General features: G+C 35.2%; 1 protein-coding gene across 1 annotated transcript in view; it reads right to left on the bottom strand.

Annotated features, from left to right (window-relative positions):
• The window catches only part of FAF1 (Fas associated factor 1), a 488,997-nt gene that overhangs the window by 174,087 nt on the left and 296,908 nt on the right, over window positions 1-18,002 (bottom strand). The window contains exon 10 of the mRNA XM_027108597.1: window positions 13,975-14,061. Within this exon, the coding sequence (XP_026964398.1) occupies window positions 13,975-14,061 (87 nt within the window). The remainder of the gene's footprint in view (window positions 1-13,974; window positions 14,062-18,002) is intronic.

Below are 18,002 nucleotides of genomic sequence, written 5' to 3'. Positions count from 1 at the left end.
GTCACTATGGAGAATTGTACAGAGGATCCTTAAAAAGCTAAAAATAGAGCTCCCATATGATCCTGCAATCCCACTCCTAGGCATATATCCAGAGAAAACCATAATTCAAAATTGAAACATGCACCCCAATGTTCATTGCAGCACTATTTACAATAGCCAGGATGCGGAAGCAACCTAACTGTTCATCGACAGGGGAATGGATAAAGATGTGGTACATATATACAACTCAGCCATAAAAAAGAACGAAATAATGCCATTTGCAGCAACATGGATGGACCTAGAGATTGTCATATTGAGTGAAGTAAGTCAGACAGAGAAAGACAAATATCATATGCTATCACTTATATGTGGAATCTAAAAAAAAATGATACAAATGAACTTATTTACAGAACAGAAATAGAGGCAGATGTAGAAAACAAACTTACAGTTACCAAGGGGGAAAAGAAGGGGGGAGAGATAAACTGGGAAATGGGGATTGACATATACACACTACTACATATAAAATAGATAACTAATAAGGACCTACTGTATAGCACAGGTAACTCTTCTCAATACTCTGTAATGACCTATATGGGAAAATAATCTAAAAAAAGAGTAGATATATGTATATGTATACCTGTTGCACTTTGCTGTACAGCAGAAACTAACACAACATTGGAAATCAACTATATTCCAATAAAAATTTTAAAAATAAAATAAAATCACTTTCCGTAAAAAAAAAAAAAGTAGTTTTCAGTGTACAGATCTTACACATATTTTGTTAGATTTATCCTTAAATATATCATGTTTTTGGATGGAATCATGAATGGTACAATTTTTAAACATTCCATTTTCAAATGTTCTTTGGTGCTATATAGTAACCCCCCCCCCTTTTTTTCTGTATGACAATCTTGTAACCTGTGACCTTGGTAACTTCACTTGTCACTTCTAGGAGCTTTTTGTTGAGTACATTGGATATCCAAAGAAACAAACTACTAAACATTTTTTATAAAAATAGAAGTAACTTATGTAAATTACAAAAATTATAAAATATGTAATTTAATTTTGTTTTGGTCAGAGAGAATACTCTTCATTTCAATCCTCCAAAATTTACTGAGACTCTATGGTCCAGGTTATGGTCTATCTTGGGGAATGTACCATATGCACTTGAAAAGAATGTGTATTCTGCCATTGTTGAATGAAGTGTCTATAAACTTCAAATAGGTCAAGTTGGTTAAGAGTGTTGCTCACATCTATATACTTATCTGTCATTTTCCTGTAAATTGCTGAGACAGGAATGTGAAACCTCTATAATTGTGGATCTGTTTATTCTTTTGGTCCTGTCAGGTTTACTTCACACATTTTGAAACTGTTATTAGGTATATACACATTTAAGATCGTTATGTCTTTTTGACGAGCTATCCTAAAATTCTTTTCTTTATAATTTTATTTATTTATTTATTATTTTTGGCTGCGTTGGGTCTTCATTGCTGCGCACGGGCTTTCTCTAGTCGTAGCGAGCCGGGGCTACTCTTCCTTGTGGTGCATGGGCTTCTCATCGCGGTGGCTTCTCTTGTTGTGGTGCATGGGCTCTAGGTGCGCGGGCTTCAGGAGTTGCAGCATGTGGACTCAGTAGTTGTGGCTTGCGGGCTCTAGAGCACAGGCTCAGTAGTTGTGGCACAAGGGCTTAGTTGCTTCGCGGCATGTGGGATCTTCCTGGACCAGGGCTTAAACCCATGTCCGCTGCATTGGCAGGTGGATTCTTAACCACTGAGCCACCAGGGAAGCCCCTGTCCTAAATTTAATTGTCATGGAATGTTTCTCTTTAGTCCTGGTAATATTCCTCGTTCTGTATTTTGTCTGATGTTAATATAGTTGTTAACAGCTTTCTTACATTTAGTGTTTGCCTGGTAAATTTTTCCCACTCATTATTCTAACTTACCATTGTCATTATATTTAAAGTATATTTCTTATAGGCAGCATATAGTTGAGTCCTGCTGTTTAAAATTCATTTCGATAGTCTCTGCCCTTTAATGTGTAGACCATTTATATTTACTGTAATTATCAAAATGGTTGGATTTAAACCTACCACCTTGTTATTTGTTTTGTACATATTTCACCTTTTCATTGCTCCTTTCTTCTTTTTTCCATGCCTGATTTTTGAATATTTTTTTTAATATTCTATTACATCTCTTTTAATGGCTTATTATCTATACATTTTTGCCTTTTTTTTTTTTTTTTTGCGGTACGCAGGCCTCTCACAGCTGTGGCCTCTCCCGCCACGGAGCACAGGCTCCAGACGCGCAGGCCCAGCGGCCACTGCCCACGGGCCCAGCTGCTCCGCGGCACGTGGGACCCCCCCCTCTGGACCGGGGCACGAACCCGCGTCCCCCGCATCAGCAGGTGGACTCCCAACCACTGCGCCACCAGGGAAGCCCGCATGTCTTTTTTTTTTAGTAATTTCTCTAAGGTTTACAGTTTGCATTTTTAATATAATAGACTACCTTAAATTAATATTATACCATTTCATGTATAGGATAAGAACCCTACAACAGTAAAACTCCATTTTGTCTTTTGTGCTATTGTCATGTATTTTACTTCTATATATGTTCAAAACTCCAGATTACTTGTTATTTTATGTTTAAACAGCTATCTTGTAAAGAAAGTAAAAACATAAGGAAAAATGCCTTTTATATTTAACCACATTTTTACCATAACTAGCACTCTTCATTCTTCTGTATAGAGCCAAGTTTATTCTGATATCATTTTCCCTTTGCCTAAAGAACTTCAATACTTCTTGTAGTGCATATTTGCTGGGCCCAAATTCTCTGTTTTTGTTTGTCTGAAAAAGTCTTTATTTTTCCTTCAATCTTGAAAGATTATTTTCACCTGATATAGAAGTCTAAGTTGTCATTTTTAAAAACCTTTCAGTAGTTTTAAAATGTCATTCCACTGTTTTTTGGCTTGCATTACTTCTGATGAGAAATATGAAGAGTTTATATTACTTCCCTTGTGTAATGTATATTTTTTTACTCTCTCTGCTTTGAAATTTTTCTTTTTATCACTTGTTTTCAGCAATTATGATACTCCTTAGTGTGGAATTTTTCTTTGTACTTCCCCTTCATGGCATTCATTGAGCTTCCTGGATCTATAAGTTTTATAGTTTTCATTATATATGGACAAATTGCGGAAATTATTTTTTCAGTTTTTTTGGTCTTTGACCTCCTTCCCCCCATCCTTTCTCTCCTTCTAAGACTCCAACTGCATGTTAGACTGCTTGATTTTGTACCAGAGGTCACTGATATTTTGTTAATTTGTTCCTTTTTTTCCCTCTGTGCTTCAGTTTTGATAGTTACTATTGCTATATCTTCAAGCTCACCTTTCTTTTTTTTTTTGAAGTTTCTAATCTGCTGTTAAGCTCATCAGTAAAATTATCATTTCAGATATTATATTGTTTATCTATCTTCTTTTATACATTCTATTCTCTCCTCATTAAGTTCATGTTTTCCTTTAAATTCTTGAGTCTATTCATAACATAATAGATGAAGTCCTTATCTGTCAATTTCATTATTTATGTAACTCCTATGTCTATTTCTTTTGACTGATTTCTCTCCTGGTTAGGGGTTAGATTTCCCTGCTTGTTTGTATATATAAAGTAACTTTTACCTGGATGCTGGACTCTGTTCTTAGAGGCGGTTACCTATTAGTCAGCTTATTCCTTTTGAAAGTTGTTTTTAAGCTTGTGAAAGGGCAGTCCTAGAGTAGTCTTCACTCTAAGTCTTGTTTATCCACTCCACTAAGGTGTGACTCTCCTGTGGGTATCTCCTGAATGCTCCATGTATTCACTGAGGTGTCTCTACTATGGCTTGTGGGAACTCAAACTATTCCCAGTTCTGTGTGAGCTCTGAGAATTGCTTGCCTTACAGCTCCCAGTTAATTGTTCTTTTTCCTGGCAGTAGTTCTTTGCCCAATCTCCTGGAATTTCACTCTATGAATGCACAGATTGGTATTCAGCTAAAGACCAGGAGAACCCTATATAGACTTCTGGAGCTTTTTCTCTGCTAGTATTCTGCCTTGCAAAGTCTAGCTGCCTTGACCTCCCCAAACTCTACTCTCTGTCTCTTCAAACACAATAAAATCACCAGATTCTGTTTTGGTTTCCTCTCCCTGTCCTGGGACCCAGAAACTGCCTCCAGGCAGGGCTCATTTGCTTCCTTCTTCACAGTCCTGAACTATCTGTTGTCTAATATCTGAAAACAGTTGTTTCACATATTTTATCCAGTCTTCTAGTTGTTTACAGAGGGAAGAAAATTCCCATAGCAGTTACCCCTTCATGGGCAGAAGCAGTAGTCTTCATGTTTCGGATTTTAATAAACTGAAATCAAGATTAACATCATCAGATCTTAATGCCTGCAAATTTCCCGTTGAGGGCTCACTTTCACGTGTTCTCCCTTATATTTACCGAGTAAATATGTCCCTTGACTGCTTCATCCACCCTCTCGAACTTCTCATTCTCACTGTTCAGGGTACAGCCCATTTCAAAACTTTCCATTCCTTTTAAACTTAAACTTTCTTCTACTGCATTCAAAGCTGTTCTTTCTGTCTGTTTAGTCTTTGCCTGTGTTATTTGTAAAAGACTCTATATGTTGACAAGGGCAGTGAACCCTCTGAAGCTACTGAGTCTCACCACCGTTAGAAGCAACATTATCCATGACCTTGCCAAATAAAGAAAAAGCCAATGAAAATGTCCAAAGATTGCCTGAATCTGTCTGACCTAGGACAGGCTAAGAAAGTAATTTAAATAGCATAAGATGACCCTGAAGCTACTCAAAGAATGCTTCTGATTCTGCACGCGTAGGTGATATAAAGAAGGTGCTTACACAAGGGAAAAGGAGCCAATGTTTGTTGAATGCCTACTAAATGCCAGATATTACACCAGGGGTTAGCGAATTTTTTCTGTTAAGGGCCAAAGAGTAGATATTTTAGGCTTTGGGGGCCATGTGGTTTTGTTGCAACTAAACATCCCTGCCATTATAGTTATAGTGTAAAAGCAGCTGTATACAATACATAAGCAAATGGTGTGACTGTGCTCCAATAAAACATTATTTACAACCGTCTTGGTGCTGAATTTTTGGATCTGACTCTAAAAGTAAAAATAAACATGTGGGACTATATCAAACTAAAAGGCTTCTGCATAACAAAGGAAACCATCAACAAAATGAAAAGGCAACCTACTGAATGAGAGAAAATATCTGCAAATCATATATCCTATAAGGACTTAACATCAAAAATATAGTAAGAACTCAAACAACTCAACAGCAAAAAAACAATCTGACTAAAAAATGGGCAGAGGATCCAAATAGACATTTTTCTAAAGAAGACCTACAGATGGCCAACAGGCACATGAAAAGCTGTTCAACATCATTAATCATCAGGGAAATGCAATTCAAAACCACAATGAGATATCACCTTAGATCCTGTTACAATGGAAATTATCAAAAAGGCAAGAAATAACAAGTGTTGGTAAGGATGTGGAGAAAAGGGAACCCTTGTGCACTGTTGGTGGGGATGTACATTGGTACAGCCACTACAGAAAACAGTATGGAGGTTCTGCAAAAAATTAAAAACAGAACTACCATATGATCCAGCTATTCCACTTCTGGGTATTTATCCAAAGAAAACAAAAACAGTATTCAAAAAAGACATAAGCACCCCTACATTCATTGCGGCATTATTTACAATAGCCAAAATATGGAAACAACCTAACTGCCCAAAGATGGATGCCTGGATAAAGAAGATGTGTGTGTGTGTGTGTGTGTGTGTGTGTGTGTGTGTGTGTCTAATACTACTAAGCCATAAAAAAGAAGGAAATCTTGCCATTTGTGACAATAGGAATGGACCTTAAGGGTAACACGCTAAGTGAAATAAATCAGATAGAGAAAGACAAATACTGTATGATTTCAGTTATATGCGGAATCTAAAAAAACAAGTGAACAAGCAAAACAAAATGCATAGTTACAGAGAACAGAGTGGTGGTTACCTGAGGGAAAGGAGTTTGGAGGGTGGGTGAAATGGATGAAGGGGGTCAATTGTATGATAATGGATGGTAACTAGACTTATTGTGGTGATCACTTTGCAGTGTATACAAATATCAAATCATTATGTTGTACACCTGAACTAATATAATGTTATATACCATTTTTACCTGTATTAAAAAAATCTTTACAGGACTTCCCTGATGGTCCAAAGGTTAAGAATCTGCCTTCCAAAGCAGGGGATGTGAGTTCAAGCTCTGCTCAGGGAACTAAGATCCCACATGCCATGGGGCAACTAAGCCTGCACACTCTAGAGCCCGCGCACCACAACTAGAGAGCCTGCACACCACAACTACTGAGCCCGCGCACTCTGGAGTCCAAGCGCCACAACTAGAGAGTCTGGGTGCTGCATCTACTGAGCCTGTGCACCACAACTAGAGAGAAGCCCACACGCTGCAATGAAGAGCCTGCGTACTGCAACTAAAGACCCGATGTGGCCAAATAAATAAAAAAATATATTTTAAAAAATATTTACAAAAACAGATGGAGAGTAGGGTTTGGGATGAATTGCCAAACCCTGCACTATGTTATGTGCTTTACATATTAGGTAAAACCATGTGGAAATGCTAATATTCAACCATTTTATCCTTTAAAAATAGAAATTTCATATGGTTCAAACTATTATGTTAATTCATTTAATCTTCAAAATAGACTTTCAAGGGTATTAACATCATCTTCATTTTGCAGATGAGGAAAATGAAATTCATATGATAAGTAACTTATCCAAATGACAGCAATACTGGGATTTGATGAACTTGGATTGTCTGCTTGCTTGTTTCTCTCTCACACACACACAATTAAACATATGCTGATAAAATTCGCTCAGTGTAGTGGCTCCCCCACTCCTAAATTTGTTATTCTACTTACCAATAAAGAAATATCAAGTTTTGATAATTTTTATTAGAAAGAAAATAAACCTGATTCTCAAACAAGTCACTCTCTTCTTTATCAAGTCACTATAATCATACCAATTCATCATTTAGTTGTTTATTGTCATAGATGTCAACTTAATGGAGCTCTGAACAGCTCAGATGAGTGAATGTATAAAACACTATGTTTAAAAAAAAAACAAACTACAGTTGATCCTGCAGAGCATACAAAAATGAGGAAGAGACTTCTTACTCCCAATTTTTAGAATTTACAAAAGGGAGGAACACAAGTATACAAATTAAAATATAATTAGGTTTGTGTAATTTGTTTAACTTAAGGGACATTTGGTTCCTTTCTCTGGGAAGCCATTTTTTCTCCACCCCATCTGTTAGAGAAATTGGTTGTTTCCTCTTCTATGATCCCACTGCATTTACATGAACTTCAATTGCCACTGTTTATATATCTGTCTCACACTATACTTTGCAAAGGAATAGGACCCCATGCTTGCAACTTTAAGGGCCAGTGTGGTTACTGGCCTATAAGAGTTGTTACACAAACGTCAAGTGAATGAATAGACGGATGAAAGAAACAGTAATAGCCAAAGGTCAGCCATATATTAGACATTAGTCTAGTACAGACTACCTCAATCTTCAAAATAAATGTAGGAGTAACTATATTTGTAACTACTGACTCTTAGTTTTCACAAGACTCTGTGAGTATTATTTGTGTTTTATGGTTACAGAGACTGAGACCCAAAGGGTTTAATCAAGTTATTTGTGGTTAGTCAGGTAAGTAATGGAGCCAGGTGAGAGGAATAAGGAAGGAAAAGAACAAAAATAAGGAAAAATAAAAATAATTTAAATAGAAAAACAAATAGAAACTAATTTCTAAGATGGTTGAAGAAGGTGGCATGGGAAGAGGGATATAGGCAAAGTTTCTTAAGGAAAGGTCTTGAAGAAAGGAGATAATTGCTATAGGTATTCTAGGTAGAAGGAACAGTATGATTAAATAACAGAGTGGAGCATGAAGTATGTCTGAAAAACAGCAAAAGGAATATTTAGCTAAAGTGGAGATACATGTGGTATCATACTCAATCATTTATTCAAGAAATATTTATTGAGCAATTACTCCAGGTCTGTATGGGAAAATAAACCTAGAAGGGAAGTTTCAGACTAAAGAATGAAGGTTTTAAATGACAGCATAAAAATCTGTACAGACATAAGCATGTATTGGGTTGCCATTGAAGATAAGTAAGGCTGAATGTGACTTGTTCTGCACTTCAGAAATATTAACCTTTCAGCAATGGATGGAATGACTATAGTAGAGGTTATGAGTTTACTTAGTAGGTAGGTAACTATAGCTTGGTAGGTATGTGGTAACAGGGAGAGTCCGTACTGGGACAGCAGCTCCTATAAAGTGGAGGGTGGGGATTTAGTATCAGGGGAATGTTTATAATTTGACACCTGCCAAACACAAATCATCAGGGAGAAGTTACAGGAGAAAATGGTCTCCATCAGAAGGATCAAAGTAGATGACATTTCCTCATTCATGAATTCTTTTTAATTAAAAAACAAAGGAATAAGTCATGTGTATGATTTTTTATTTTTATTTCATAGAAAAGCCACTGTATAATGATTCTGTTTATAAATGATCTCATTTTCAATGTGAAAATATTTAATATTTAGTAAGTAGCTTTGTGACTCCTAACACATGTCTAAAGACCTTTGGTCCTAAAATTCCTAATTTCTCAAATTCTGAATGAAGATTCCTTAGCCAATGATGGAACCACAGAAGACCATTAGTAATCTCAAAAGAAAAAAGTGGGTGGGGCACAACAAAAAAGTATTAAAAACTGAAGGATTTTTCTTCCATTGTATAAGTATTATTAAAACCTGGAGTTTTAAAAGCTACATATATTCAAATTGTCTGCATTATAATAAGGTGCCTTGACATAACTCACAGTGTTAAAATTATTTCCACTCTCTGGAAACCAAGAGTGTCCTTGTTAAAGTGTAAAAAGATTTCGTCTGCTCGCAACTACTCGTTCTCACAGCTGAACTGTCACAGCATGAAAACATTCCCCCACTGGTGAAGCTTTAGATATCTATTTCTCTGGTGAAAGAGTGCAAAAGGAACTGAAAGAGTTATTGACAATTCATACAGTATCCCATATCCCATTAGAGTACAACTACAAGCAAAGAAAATATTTTAACTCTGAAGACAGATGGGGCAACAATGTTTTAAATGATTGTTAACTTCACTGAGTAGTACTGAAAATGTCAAGATTGTAGTCTATCAGGTCTGAAGGAGACTCAAGATTATACCAGAATCTACTTATAAGAAGTCTATTTCTTTGTCCTGTTTGCTAAGTCAAAGGTTAATGAGAAGTACATTGAAGAAAACACCTTCTGTGTTACTGCAAAGTTATTTCTCATGCAACATAAAAACGTAAATGAAAAAGTATTTTAATCTAGTTCTTCACTAACTTCCTTTAAAAAACAGCTTTATTTATGTATAATTTACATGCCATAAAATTTACTCTTTTTTGTGTGTATTCAATTCAATGATTTTTAGCAAATTTACAGAGTTGTGCAACCATCACCACAATCTAATTTTAGAACATTTCCACCATCCCAAACTATTAACTTTTTTTTTTGCTTGCTCTTCTTATTTTTTTAACATCTTTATTGGAATATAATTGCTTTACAATGTTGTGTTAGTTTCTGCTGTATAACAAAGTGTATCAGCTGTATGTATACCTATATCCCCATATCCCCTCCCTCTTGTGTCTCCCTCTCACCCTCCCTATCCCACCCCTCTAGGTGGTCACAGAGCACTGAGCTGACCTCCCTGTGCTATGTGGTTGCTTCCCACTAGCTATCTGTTTTACATTTGGTAGTGTATATATGTCCATGCCACTCTCTCACTTCTTCCCAGCTTACCCTTCACCCTCCCCATGTCCTCAGGTACATTCTCTACATCTGCATCTTTATTCCTATCCTGCCCCTAGGTTCTTCAGAACCGTTTTTTTAAAAATTAGATTGCATATATATGTGTTAGCATATGGTATTTGTTTTTCTCTTTCTGACTTACTTTACTCTGTATGACAGACTCTAGGTCCAGCCACCTCATTACAAATAGCTCAATTCGTTTCTTTTCATGGCTGAGTAATATTCCATTGTATATATGTGCCACATCTTCTTTATCCATTCATCCGACGATGGACACTTAGGTTGTTTCCATCTCCTGGCTATTGTAAATAGAGCTGCAATGAACATTTTGGTACATGACTCTTTTTGAATTATGGTTTTCTCAGGGTATATGCCCAGTAGTGGGATTGCTGGGTCAAATGGTAGTTCTATTTTTAGTCTTTCAAGGAACCTCCATACTGTTCTCCACAGTGGCTGTATCAAGTTACATTCCACCAACAGTGCAAGAGTGTTCCCTTTTCTCCACACCCTCTCCAGCATTCACTGCTTGCAGATTTTTTGATGATGGCAATTCTGACCTGTGTGAGGTGACACCTCATTGTAGTTTTGATTTGCATTTCTCTAATGATTAGTGATGTTGAGCATCCTTTCATGTGTCTGTTGGCAATCTGTACATCCTCTTTGGAGAAATGTCTATTTAGGTCTTCTGCCCATTTTTGGATTAGGTTGTTTGTTTTTTTGATATTGAGCTGCATGAGCTGCTTGTATATTTTGGAGATTAATCCTTCATCAGTTGCTTCGTTTGCAAATATTTTCTTCCATTCTGAGGGCTGTCTTTTCGTCTTGTTTATGGTTTCCTTTGCTGTGCAAAAGCTTTTAAGTTTCATTAGGTCCCATCTGTTTATTTTTGTTTTTATTTCCATTTCTCTAGGAGGTGGGTCAAAAAGGATTTTGCTATGATTTATGTCAGAGTGTTCTGCCTATGTTTTCCTCTAAGAGTTTTATAGTGTCTGGCCTTACATTTAGGCCTTTAATCCAACTTGAGTTTATTTTTGTGTATGGTGTTAGGGAATGTTCTAATTTCATTCTTTTACATGTAGTTGTCCAGTTTTCCCAGCACCACTTATAGTAACTTCTTGATCTAAGATATTTCTATCAATTCATGGAAGCCACTGGTATCTAAAGCTACTATATATTCAAAGCCACACAAATTTCTGCAACTGAGCAGGAAAAGCACAAACTAACCTCACTTTTAATGACCTTTATAACCAATCCTCTATGCTGGCACTGGGAAGAAAATGTTCAGGTGCTTTCTCTGAAAGTTAAACCATCCTAAATATTCAGTTATGGCACACAGTCTTGGAAAGAAATTAATTATATTTTTGTTGGTAACACATTTCAGGCTGTTTACACAGCTGACATTTCTCAGCTGTACCCAATTCATACCCTAAGCTGTGAGGACGATCTTATTTTGTAGCAGATGCCTCCACTTGAGTGATTTAAATAAGTATAAAAACACCATCATTGCCTGCAACAATATAGATTACAAGCACCAGCTTTATGAGTTTTTATAGTCCTAATGAAAGAAAGGTTTCATGACATTTCTTTGGCTAGAAACTCCTTAAAAGACTACAGTTATAAGCAATTTTTGCCAAAACTCAAGCACTGGAGTTAGTGGATCTGCTATGGCACCGATTAAAAGCAGCTTGGCCCTAAACATCTTTGTTGTATCTATCATGAAGCTCAAGGCAACATCCTGCCAATGTGGCAACATATGCTCTGGGGAGGTATAGGCAGGCATCACTTGACAGGTTCTGGGACAAGGTGGAAATATGAAAAATGAGGCAATAAGAATCAAGCTTCTTAATGGAGATTCCCTCTTGTGTCTGCTATGACTTATAGTACCAGGTAGCATCACAGACTTCCATATGGTAAGTTTTAGATGCTTTCCATATTTTCCCATAGTAATGAAATTGCATAGAACTCTTTGGTAAAAAATTAAATAAAGATCATTAAAATGTGAGATCATTAAAATGTGAGACAGTGCCAACTCAAGTCAATGCTTTAACAACTAAAATGTATAAGGTACTATGTTACAGAAGAATTTATTGTATTTCACTGATTTTGCCTATCACTCTTGGAACTTGCTTCTGATAAGCCTATTTCAGCCTGGTTTCTACAGGTGTGGAGCCCAAGAGCAGCTGGCATTTCCAACCCTATTAAGACCCACATCTCTGGACCTTATTACCTTAAACCAGACAATTATTTTTGCTTCAAACTTTTTATTATAGAAATTTTCAAACATACATAAAACTTGAGAGAACAGTACAAAAAAAATCAAATATACACATTACCCACCTTCAACAATGATCAACAGACAGCTAATTTGGATTTATCTATATCCCCACTCACTTCCCCAACCCCAGAGGTTATTTTGAAGCGAATCTCAGGTACCATTTCATTTACATAAACCAGTCAATTCCTGCCTGTGATCTCTTTCTGAGTTATGTTAATATTAATTATAATACTGACTCTCATTTACTGAGTGTCTACTATGAGGCAAATACTGTATATATATATATATATATTATCGCTAATCCTCATTACAGTTCTTCAGATCAGTGAGGTAACTGAAACTCAGAGAATTTAAGTGACATGCTCAATCTTAATTATTTTCTTCTATTAAAGTTATTATTTATTGTAGCAGGTTATTAGACAATGCTAAGAACATTTCTGGTTTCCTCACGTCTTCTCAGGTAAACAGAAAGCTATCATTTATGTATGTTACTCTCTTAATTTTATAAAAATAAATGTATCACATTTTCTATCAGTCTAATGGGGAAAAAACAAACTAAAAACAACAACCACATCATTACTACTTAGCCATGGACAACCAACCAATAACTCTAATGATATACTATAATGTCAATATTAAAATCAGCTGTTTATAAATAAATGTAACTGCCTATACACAAATAATTTTTTTCTGAAGGGTTCACTTAAAAAACAAATTTTGCTATCTTCTGATTATTTTTAAAGTTTCATAATCCATAAAACGTTTTTCAAAGGCACAGTGTTTAGATTGTGGAATAATTAGACTCAAGTGACATCTACATAAACAGATTGTTCAAAAATGTTTCTGTCTTCCACAAAGAATTCCTTTAGATTAAAGTATATGATGGTAGTGCTGAGAGAGCAGTAGTAATTATTATCCAGATAGAAATGTAATATTTACTAGAAAATAAGAAAAAGGTAATTAAACTCTTGGCCATAATCATTACTTGGGTATTTATTGTTAGAAGATGTTTACAAAGTCTTCACATCTTTTTAGCCCTATTTACTTTAAAAATAAGACTTACTTCAAAATTATTGAAACATTCTAATTTTTTACTTTAAAAGAAAAATGGGTATCTGGTTAGAACAACCAAGATTATGATAAAAGTAGCCAAAATGGCCTCCTCAGATGATAAAATTTACTCTCTTGGAAAATAATAATCGCTGGAAACAGGACAGAGATAGGAAACATTTCAACATTTACAACAGGAAAATTATTATGAGTAGATGTAATAATAGTTAAAACTTACAGACTAGGTCTTTTCTTCCAGTTTTTTATGGTAGTGAAAATTATGAGTGTGTTTAAGAATAGAGTGCTATTAATATTAACTATAAAAAGTAACTTTTTAAAGTACAGGTCTAATTACGGGAGATGCAGTTTTAAAATTAAATAAAATGATTAGGTTGATTTTGAAGTACCTGTAATTTAGGGAGAAAATTTTTGTGTTTGGGACATTTCACTAGTAATATCTGAATATCTGTATTTTTTTAATCAAGGAAAAATTTAAGTCAAATTAAGCAGCATCAAGTTCCTGATATTGATGTTGTAACATTACCAAGAGAATGCTGATATACTTGGCTTATGACACCAGTTCTGCAAGTGAACTCAAATTATTACAATTCGTCTTATCCTCAACATTATTTGATTTATAAAATTCTTCCAATGGATTCAAAGCATTTGATTCTGCTTAATATCACTGCCAATTAGACTGAAAGTGGCAAAAGAGAAAGGAGGATGTAAAACTGCCAACTCAACTGTCACTTACGGAGTCATCTGTGGCAGAAGTTGGCCAGCCCTCCCATAACTGATGGCGAACAGGGATACTCGTAAGGTCATACACATTTCTCTTTACCTATAAAAAGAAAAAGAACAATTAAAATAGGGTTTCCACATGACTTATGTTAGTTGCCAGTCAATTTATGTGATACACTGTGTTTCCTCTGTTTTCGAGATTCAAAACAAGAATCTGAAACTAGAAAAACACAAATCATAAAAATTTTATTAAAAAATCTAAACCAAATTTAAACCAAGGTTAGATGAAATAATAGTTCAAGAAACAACCCCCCACCCCACCCCGCTGATTATTTTTATGTTCCTGGATGGCTTCAAGTTTCTTTTCAGTCAAGAAACTTCAGGTACACAGTTCATGTAGGACAGACTACATGACCTAATTTATAATTATACATTTTTATAATCTATTTAATTTTAACAATGACTCAAGATATGCAATGGTTCAAATAAAAGATACGTTTCTAGTTTCTAAGTGGGACAGAAAAGGATGTTAGTTTTTTTTCCAAGGGGGTGGAAGGAAAAACCTGAAGCTTCCTTCATTGTTTTATGTACGTTTCAAAGATATAACTTATTAATAAAGCAGCAAAGGGTTATTTCTTTGAAATCATTCCAAATTAGAAACTATTTCAATAGAATATTTATTAGCTGAGAGCCATCCATTAATATGCTATTTAGGCCCTTCCCCAAAAGAAAATATAGTAATGATAGTTTTTATTTTAAATACTGGTAAAGTTAAAAAACTGTTTCTCTCAAAAGTAACATTATACCTTTTAACTTTATTTGTTTGTTTATTTTTGGCCACACCCACGCGGCTGGTGGGATCTTAGTTCCCCAACCAGGGATCGAGCCTGCGCCCACAGCAATGAAAGTGCAGAGTCTTAACCACTGGACTGCCAGGGAATTCCCAATACCTTTTAACTTGAAAAGGAGAAGAGGTAAGTAATTTTTCAGAATAAAGTGTTGGAAGGTTAAACTCTTTTACCCAGTAATTATCATATCTTTCTTTAGACTTTTTTTCTAAATAGATTACAAAAATTCTCTTTCATTCCATATTTACAAATAAAATAAATTATCAAATCGTAAGAATGAAGAGATCATCCACCTTAGCTAACTCTTCAGGCTAGTTTTGGGGCTACCCTGCTGTAACAATGAAGCTAATTTTGAAATGCTGCACATAATAAGTTCTATAATGACTTCAATGTGGAAAACAAGCAGCATTCATTCATGTTTTTAAAATGCAGAAGTCTGAAATATCATGTTGTCCAATTACAGCATTTTGTATCACATTACTGTTTACTATACATAAACACATCTAAGTTACCCTTCCAGTGAAAGAGAGAAATATATTCACTGGGGAAAGAAAGAAACAAAACAAAACCCAGAACTTAATCTATTTTTATCTCTAATGTACACCTGTGAAAAAAGACTTGGTAAATGAGAACTGAGGCGCTTGGGGGCATGGCTTGATCCCCACGCAATTCAAACACACAGCTTTTTTTTCACAGATTCTTAGCAATGGCCAGTCTACCATGCAGTATTTTGTTTATGGTCAGTCACATCAAGTTTGGAAATTTTCATTAGTCATTATCAACCCAACAATTTAACCAAATGCAATCTAACCTCTTACCACTTCCACTAGCTAGGACTATTCTGTCACGCTTAAACATTGGTGCTCTATGGGGAAAGGTGTTCCATACACACAAAATATTATTATTATTGTTTATTAATAAAAAAGTGAGAGGACAGAAGGAGTATGAGGAAATTTGAGGTCTCAAGGCAAAAAATTCCTTTCTTAAAGTTAGTTTTAATTATGTTGTCTAGATAAGCCAAGGGTCAGCAGCTATTTTGAAGGTAGAGGGGAAGGCAGGACAAATATTTACATCTGTTGGAAAGGTGGCAAGGCTACCCTTGCATTGGAGAATATACACAAATACTATGAGTTGAGTATATAAACAAATAACTCTGGAGTGAGATTCTTTAAATTCCACCTTAATTCCAAAACACAACAACACGGTATTATGAAATAAACAGTATTTTTCTTCTTTCATTAACTCATCTGTAACTGCGCTGAATGAATAACATTCCTTTGCTATTCTAAGCCTGAAAAGCATGTTCTGGCTATAGTGTTATGTTGGTATAAAGCACAACGCCAGACTGATGTGCTGAACAAAAGTGATCAAAGTTAGAGTAATGTTAGCCATTGCACAAGTATTTGGCTTCATTGTTCTCCCCAGAATGACATCTGTTAAGCAACTTGTCATAGAATAAACTGGTTAATGCAGAAAGAACTTGGCTGAGAGGGTACAACGTAAACCATATTTGGCTAATGTTTGATTGTTCCGATGGAAAAGCTAAATTCACAGCGTTTCTGAAAGTAAGCCAAAAGAACCTCGTGTTAAACCATAATCACTAAACAACAACATAAGTGAAAACAAATTAGTTTTTCAAAAATAATTCCATGTTTATCAGTGCTGAAACCACAGGCAGATTTTATCATTATATGGAAGAAAGACAAGTGATAAGACAGCAAAAGTACATAATGAATAATGGTCTTATTAACAGAGATTAAAAAATTCTACTGTCTTTATTGATGGTCTTATTTAATTAAAATTTTAAGTGACAATTCTGTAGGGAAGAAAAAAATCAGAAATGTACACAAAGCAAAAGTAAAAATGATTCTTTTAAAAAATTAGTATTCTAGGAAAGCTGAATGACAAAATATAGCTAAGTATAAAATGATGCAGATGAATTTATGGTCATCATGAATCAAATGAAGGACACAGTTTTCTCAGAGAGAGAAGGATGGAGGAACAGAGGAGGGAGAGAAGAAGGACTAAAGGGAAGGGGAGAAAAGGGGGGCCAGGCGAGGGGGAAGGTTGAGAGACTGAGTGATTTGAGAGATTTAAGAGCACTTGAGAGAGGCAGAAAGAACACACATACAGGCTAGGATGCTGTAGCTGGCATGCCCAGCTGCAATTACTGTGCTACTTCTGATGGAGTTTCATCTTTATAGAGATTTGTGTTAAATTCCAGTTAAGGACAAGTGGCACTTCACAGGGTAACATTTCCTAAGGGCCTTTTTGTCTTACATACTTTCTTTGATCAGCATTGGCTCAAGATTATGCTGAATCTTCATAATCTTTTCAATTCTTGTTATGCATTAAGCTCTAAATCTATGAGATTTTAGGCTGCTAAACTATGCAAATGTTGCAATTAGTTCTGAAAAAATTTAATAAATGCTTTGATTACCAGCTGAACATTAAAATTATGTTACAAACTATACTGTATTTGGATTAAGTGTTCTGGATTGACAATAGATTTTCCAGAGCTTATTTTCCAGATTTTCTAAAAGGACAGTTTCACTTCTCCCCCATTGCTTCATATAAGACAGTTGTTTGTGACTAAGAAAAAAATATTTGAATCAGATTACCTTGAAATAGTACATAATTAATGCAGTATTGATTTATTTCCTTATATTTGTTTTCATTGTTAATAAAACAATGTAAGCAATGATCTCCACTTCAAACTTCATATTTCCTCATTGTGGAAATTTCAATGATAAACACAGCACTGGGAAAAAGATCATTTTTTTATGACCCGCTCGAAATAAAATTATATAAGACATTCATCTCCCACAAAATTTTGAGTTCCATAAATTTTCAAACAGTTTTATATTTCAGTTAAATTTTATCAGAATTTCTTAGAAAAAAAATTCTTAGGAAGTTATTCTGCTAAAGGCCGAATTTTGAGGCTCAGATTAGCCTTAAATGAGCTGTCTGTAGCTATTCAAACTGAAAAATATAAAACTTGGTAGATAACTTTGTCAGCTATATTTTATAGCTAAATGTTGTGAGCTAAACGTTGGTCACACTACTGAAAAACATTTTAGGGAATTTTAAATTTCATTCAGGTATTATCCAAGTGAAAGCAGATTCTGATTATAGAAAAGCCACAAAGTTTGAGGTATTGTGGCATAATGAGAGGCAGAGAACTAGATTTCTA

This window comes from Aethalodelphis obliquidens, unplaced genomic scaffold (genome assembly GCF_003676395.1).
Source record: "Aethalodelphis obliquidens isolate GAN/ISIS:26980383/991018 unplaced genomic scaffold, ASM367639v1 scaffold9, whole genome shotgun sequence".
Taxonomy (NCBI): Eukaryota; Metazoa; Chordata; class Mammalia; order Artiodactyla; family Delphinidae; genus Aethalodelphis; species Aethalodelphis obliquidens.
The sequence above is the reverse complement of the archived record's forward strand: the minus strand, read 5'-3'. Positions and strand labels throughout refer to the sequence as shown.